This window comes from Malus domestica, chromosome 13, assembly GCF_042453785.1.
Source record: "Malus domestica chromosome 13, GDT2T_hap1".
Lineage (NCBI taxonomy): Eukaryota > Viridiplantae > Streptophyta > Magnoliopsida > Rosales > Rosaceae > Malus > Malus domestica.
Genome location: NC_091673.1, coordinates 12,742,864 through 12,749,986, shown reverse-complemented (window position 1 = coordinate 12,749,986; position 7,123 = coordinate 12,742,864). Strand labels below are relative to the sequence as shown.

The following is a 7,123-nucleotide window of genomic DNA, read 5'->3' as shown; positions in this document are numbered from 1 at the left end:
ATCACAAAATCAACTTTTTCCAAATCAACTTTGTTTTCAAATAATTAACTAAGATTTGATTTTGACATAAATTATTCATTCAATCTCTGTAGAGAACGATCTTATTAGAGCCGACTATACTGTGACTACCTTGTACTCTTGCAACTATTTTAAGTGTTTTTATTCTTATTTTGCAGGTGGTAAAAATCCTATCAACAAACCAACGTGGGTCGGTTTAGAGGGGGAAAACACAGTACTATAGCTAACTTGGTTAATACGAGAATCTGAACAAATAACTAAACAGAAAGAAGAAAACCATGGTCTGCAATGTGAATTATATTACATACACCTAGAAAACAATTTAAAAACCTGTTTAACAAGGAAATTGCAAAGAAATAAACGTGGGAATCTCCTCACACCAACAGCAATCACCACTTTTGTGATTCAATTTCTCGATCACTTTGTGCACCTGTGAAGGTCATACGACCACGAAGGGATCTCATCATCGTCATTGAGCACCGGTACTTCTTCCATCGTAGTTTGTTCATCTTCATTTTCAGCACCACCTACAGGAGGGTCTAAGACCTCATTCTCATCATCAACATTCCACCCCTCCACTCCTTCTGCTAATTCAGTAATTTTTTCGTATTCTCTGTCACCTGAATTTTGTGATTCCTCGTTGCCATACAAGTAAAAGGAGATGCACACGTAATAAATTACGTTAATGAGACTTAGGAATGTTAACCATTTGTAAAACTTGTCCACGTGACTCCTATTTATGCTGTCATCGAACCAAATTCGCCGGAACACCAAAATGCTAATGGCTGTAGTTATTTTTCCAACGCCAAGTGCGAAGTCAGTTAAGTGGGATGCATAATACCAAGCCCTTAGTCTATCAATATTAGCAATTCGATCAGCAAGGAAATCAATCAGTCCATCCTTGGCCAGCCCTTGCATTAGTCCCAGCAGGAAAAACTGCGGAACCAGCCACAAAATGCTCATAGAAGTAGCCTCAGAAGTATCATATTCATGCCACCGCTCATTCCTAACTAACTTCAACCTTTTTCTCTCAACCTGCCATGCAGCAGCACAACATAGCACGGAACAACCCAATCCCAAGCCAATTCTCACCAGCATAGCGTTTGGCCACTTCTTCGGAACTAGTAACTCATACAGAAACGATACCAAGAAACACGAGAAGGAACCCAATACTTCGAAATAAATTGGCTCTACCTTCAATGATTTAAATTTATTATCCAAGTTACTCATTTGTTCGAAAAAGAACGTACTACCTGTTGCCTCCACCAAACTGTATGCTAAAAAGGTCGACCACATAGCTATCACTTCTATGAAAAACCACTTTCCCCCCTTGAGTTTTATGGGTAGCCATAACTTTTTTCTCTGTTCTTCTTGTCCTCCCAACGGCGACGAGTGGGCAAATCTGGTGACCATGCAAATCTCTCCTCCTCTTTGTTGTTCTACTGGATAGAGGATGGCTAATTTTTCAATATATTTAAGACGAGATCGCCAATTAGATTCATCGATTCTACTTCGTACGAAGTAGCAGGAGTATCCAAGAAAGAACACTAGATAAGAAGCTCCCACTAAAGTTGCTGAAATAAAAAAGGTACGTGTCCAAGACACGGTTGAAAGGAAAATAGATATGAATGCACCTAAAAACCAGGGATGGGACCACAAAGTTTTTTTTCGAGTTTCCAGACGTATTAAGTAATTTTCATCTGAGGATGGTGTTTGTTTCTGTTCACTGAAGTATTGATCGTCAAGAAATTCCTGCAAAGTAGCCGATCGACCAGCTTCGCCTAATACTAACAATACGGCTGCTCCATAGTATACCTTAGCCGAAGTTTGTGCACTCGTGAACTTAGAACAAATCCATAATAGAAGAAGTCCCTACGTATACGTGCAACAAATTAACACATAGCAATCCAAAAATTAAGCATATATGTACATTTTTGTATTATCAATTCGTGAGCTAATATGACACTGATCACTCTCCAACGTGTAATTTATGATCTCAGCCTTTCAATGTTTAGGTCACAATTAAATATAATTTTTATGGAAAAATAATTTTTGTTGCAGTCATATTTAATATAAGAATGTGATTGTATAAATCATAATATATTTGGAATATCTTAATAAAAATCTCTAGGGATAGAAATTATCCTATTAGGGTAAGGAATTGACCTTTATAAATAAAGGCACAATGGGTGGAATGTAACACACCTCACAATTAAATCTTGGGAACTTTAACGAAAAGCACCCGGTACTGTTCACTTTAACGAAAAACCACATTTTTACACTAAAAAGTCAATCCTGGTACTATTCAGTTTACCTTTTATTTTGTCCTTATCATTAAAACTCAAAGTTTTAAAGCCCTTTTCATTAGTTTTCCTTTAAATCTTTCTATTCTCTCTCTTGCCACCGGCCCCCTCTCCCTAGATTATCCTAAAATATTGTATGAGTGAGGATATATGGGCTTTAGATGTAGGACATGGTAATTTTTTTTGTTTGGTACTGATTAACTAGTTATGCTTGATCAATAAAAAAAAGTTAGTTATGCTGGAGAGACTAAGCATAAGCCTAAGTTTGGTCCCGCCCTTGTTTATATGATCACAATTATGTATAATTAAACGATTTTAGATTTTTTATTTTTTTAAATAGATGATCCTTGAATTCTGACCTACAATATTAACAGTTCATTTAGAAAGTGAAACTAAATGAATGGTTAGACCTATATTAAATTTTGAAGAAGGCTTACAAGAAAATAAGCAGCATTTGTGGAGACAATCATTTTAAAACGACTCTTGTGTGTGTCTGATATATGAGCAAGACCAATAACCGTGACGGCTGTAAACCCATCTTGTAGATTGGTAACTAATGCAGCCATTTCAAAGTGTTCGGTACTCCATACGTCCGTCAAGTACGTTACCAAGATACCCACTATTGCATGATTTACGAAGCTGTGGCTGAAAACCAAACCTATTTATATATGTCATCACAAAGAAACAAGAGAGATCAGAAAGTTGGTTTGAATTAATTCCCGAATCTGCAGTAATGAAGTTCCGTTTCTCTTATTTCGATAGAGATAATATCTTGTAAATCAGAAAAATTAGTTGTATGTTTTATAGAAAAACACTTCAGGTGCTTAATTAATTGGAGAAAGAAAAAACCCCGCATCTATTCACTTGTCATAAAGAAACCCTGCATCTATTCACTTGTCATGTCATAAAAAACCCTGCATCTATTCACTTGTCATACTCTGATTGATTTTTTAGATGTAAAATTCCTTCGATTTTGCATAGCAAATTGATTTTTTTTTCTAAAATATTTAGTTTCAAGTGTGTGTGTGTGTTTTAAAGTATAATGTTATCAAGATTTATATGTGAATTCGCCGCCAAATTAGGTTAGCCATTGTGTGATTTACCAGAAATCTCTTTCCCCTTAATGTAAAAATATATCGATGTACTAAAAAAATAAAAAATTCAATAGAGATTGATCAATGACCCTCACCTCGAATGCATGTAGTAGCCTTGGAGAAGTAGAAGTGGTTTCCGAGCCACTTTCTCACTATATGGCAGCATTTTCCGGGAAAAACGTTGTAATGACCCCACTTAATTCCTATCTGAATGAGCCACTGAACCGTTCCTTCTGACAATGCCGACACAGTTCTGGAAAATCTTCCCATGGCAAGCAAAACCTGCAACCATAGCTTCCAAAAGAAATATTACTTGAGAGTGTAGTATATATATTGCATACTCACTGCTACAAAAAGGCAATAGCCATCGTTGCTACTGCCACAGTTCAGTAACTGTGACTTCTATTGCTCAGAGAATCGGAACCTTGTATATTGGAAATATGAGGCCCATACAACATCTGTGGTATAAAGTGTTAGACACAGATCACCCTCAATGTATGTACCACAATTAAATATATAATTAAAGATCGATAAGGATATCGAACACAAAAAGAAAAAAAATATATATATTGGATTGCACAAGTAATTAGGTTGGAAATAATATTGGTGAACCGCTGGCACCTCTTTGTATTTTTAACATATTGCTTCTATAAAATATAAAAACAGAGGCTATCACTCTCTAATACATGTAAATCACACTAAAATTGTAATTTCCACCCTGTATTGTAGGGTCTGTCAGCAATTTGATCAAATTTGTGACAATCTATATTGGAGAGAATCTGATCCAAGATATTCATGACTCATTGAGTCCCTCCAAACCCTCAAAAACCTAACTCTATTCTCTTCCACTTTTAATCTTGATGCCTTGGTGTATTGACACAATTTTTCAAGCAATACATGTAAAAATTATTATTGAGGGAGATCTAGATGAGCTATGCCAACTTTTTTTTCTCGAGAATTACTTATGATTTCTCGTATTTTAAGAACCATGGATTCCAAAATTGTTCAATAAACCAGTATTAAACATATCTACACATGTTCAGTGAAATAGAGATCACGATTGGAGATGCTCTTAACATTTAACTAAGAGTAAACAATTGATTTTTTCCCTGAATTAGTACATGAGCGACGTTCCTAAATTATTTTTTTCGATAAAATAAGTCCTTAAATTGATTAAAAGTTGCCACTTAGTACTATGGTTTAGTGATCTTCCTCTTCACTTGTAAGTGAGAGGTCTTAGGTTCGATTCTCGCCAAAGGCGAATTTGAACTACATTATTGCTAGCCCACCCCCACTATAAGGTTTAGCCCACTCCCTTCTCCCTTAGTGTAGATAATATCGTTTCTTCAAGAAAAAAAAATCATTAGAAGTTGCCAATTTCATCCATACTGAAGGTTTTAAAGTTATTCTATCCAATTCTCGTGAATTTAAGTTGTGTGACGTACACGTGACACACTTCAGGAGTGTATATCATCATTTCTCACCCCCAAAGCACTTAATGTTGCATATACCATATAGGTTCTGTATAGTTACTATATCGCTACATAAATATATACAAGTTCATAAGTAGAGATAAAAATAAGATCTTAGAAAAAAATATTGCAAGCAATTTGTATCGAAATGTTATACTGAGGGGAATGTAAAGCATGATTATGGTACCGGTACACTTTGTCCTACTAGATTAATCTCATACCCAATTTTTGTAAAAAAATTAATCTAATTTAAATTCCTGATTAATTAACTAACTACAGCAGGGAAGATCATATAAAGTTTGTAAAAGATGCATGCCTAGTTACCTCCGACAATAGTCAAACGTTAACTTACAATTGACGGCACCAAATGACTCTTCACTGTGCTACTCCGAGTGCAGATGTGGAGAGAGAGAGAGAGAGAGAGAGAGAGATCTACTATTACTATACTCGACAATTCAAGGAAATTTTGTTTCAGGCAGTCTAAGGCTGCGAGAGGGTCCTAAGCTAAGGATTTATATGAGATTGGAACGGGAAGCATCCAAAAAGAATGACCTTTTTAAGAAAAAGAAAGAAAAAGAAAAAAGAAATTGAAAAACAAGATGCAGACTTTTCAAGATGTTTTCATTGGAGGATTCGCTCCGAATCCTTTTATGAGGATCCTGAGGATCTTTAAATTGTATCTGTTCATTGTATATTGTATGATCAATTTTCGTTAAATATTATTTATATTTAATTTTAAATAATTTATAATCACATGATATACAATAAACAAATACGATTTAAAGATTATCCTCACAAAAAAAAAATCCTAAAATCTTCACAAAGATGATAGTGTTATAAAAATGTAAAAGTTAGAGAGATAACCTTTATAGTGAGTGGAACGAAGTAGAGGTAAAATATCACACTGTAATTAAAACACAACGAGATGGCAAATTAAAGAGGGAGGAATGGATGATATTATTGATCTGTTTTTCCGTATGTTGTTTGTTGTAGCTGGAGCGCTCTATTTATTGAGCGGCTCCATACACACAATTTATTACAATTTGAAAATTTACATTGCATCCTTTGACAAACACACATTTTGTTTCCATAGTCTGTGTCAACATTCATGAACATTGACAATAATAATGCCATTGTTGAATATCATCCTGCACACACTTTGAATAATCTTCCAAGATCTGTATGGGCATTCACTTCTCACTAGTATTTTCAACACTCCCCCTTGGATGCCCACATATCAACATCAGTTGCCTCGTTAAAACCTTGCTTGGAAAAACCCAGTGGGAAAAAACCATAGCGAATGAAAAAGAGTACAACTTTTCTTGGATTGTTGATATAGTGTTCAGTATGCTTATGTTGCCTCGTTAAAACCTTGATAGGAAAAACCCAGTGGGAAAAATCCTAATCGAAGGAAAAAAGAGTACAACAAGTATGTATCATGGATGCTCCCCCTGAGATGTATCTCCCCCTGATTCCGCATTCTCCAAACTTAGTTGTTTGGTAAGTCGACGTAATCCGATACTTTGCACTAAATTCTGAAACGTGCATTTTGGTAGGGACTTGGTGAACAAGTCTGCCAGATTTTCATTAGAACGGATTTGTCTGACTTCAATAACTTTAACCTTCTGAAGCTCATGTGCACTGAAAAGCTTTGGAGATATGTCTTTAGTCTTATCGCCCTTGATGAATCCTTCCTTCATTTGGGCAACACAAGCTGCATTATCTTCATGAATGACAGTTGGATTATCTGTCTTCAAAGTTAGACCACATGAATTCTGAATATGATGGATCATTGATCTTAACCAAGAACATTCACGACTTGCTTCATGTAAAGCAAGTATTTCTGAATGATTTGAAGATGTAGCAACTAAGGTTTGCTTTGTTGAGCGTCATGAGATTGTTGTATCTCCATTCTTGAACACATATCCAGTTTGTGAACGGGCTTTATGCGGATCAGAGAGGAAACCAGCATCTGCATATCCAACAAGGACCTGGTCATTTGTGGAGTTTTTTTAGTAAAAGAGACCTATATCTGTTGTCCCACGAAGGTATCGCAATACATCTTTGACACCCTTCCAATGACGGATTGTTGGAGCAGAGCTATACCTGGCTAACAAGTTGACTGAAAAAGCTATATCTGATATAGTACATTGTGCTAAATACAACAAAACACCTACTGCACTCAGATATGGTACTTCTGGACCAATGACCATTTCATCATCTTCTTTTGGACGGA

General features: G+C 35.7%; 1 protein-coding gene across 1 annotated transcript; it reads right to left on the bottom strand.

Annotated features, from left to right (window-relative positions):
* Nucleotides 1-213: 213 nt before the first annotated feature.
* LOC114820700 (protein NRT1/ PTR FAMILY 5.14-like) lies at nucleotides 214-5,356 on the bottom strand. The gene is made up of 4 exons (XM_029091885.2): nucleotides 5,240-5,356; nucleotides 3,511-3,697; nucleotides 2,759-2,979; nucleotides 214-1,890 (listed from the first exon to the last, which is right to left on the bottom strand). Exons 2-4 carry the CDS (start codon nucleotides 3,683-3,685, stop codon nucleotides 436-438), a joined length of 1,851 nt encoding a protein of 616 aa, XP_028947718.1. The 5' UTR covers nucleotides 3,686-3,697; nucleotides 5,240-5,356; the 3' UTR covers nucleotides 214-435.
* Nucleotides 5,357-7,123: the final 1,767 nt, after the last annotated feature.

Coding starts and splice junctions, on each gene's coding strand:
- LOC114820700 (XM_029091885.2), bottom strand. CDS start 3,685: ATGGGAAGATTTTCCAGAACTGTGTCGGCATTGTCAGAAGGAACGGTT. Junction 2,980..3,510: donor GGCTACTACATGCATTCGAG/GTGAGGGTCATT, acceptor ATATATAAATAG/GTTTGGTTTTCAGCCACAGC. Junction 1,891..2,758: donor CAAATGCTGCTTATTTTCTT/GTAAGCCTTCTT, acceptor ACGTATACGTAG/GGACTTCTTCTATTATGGAT.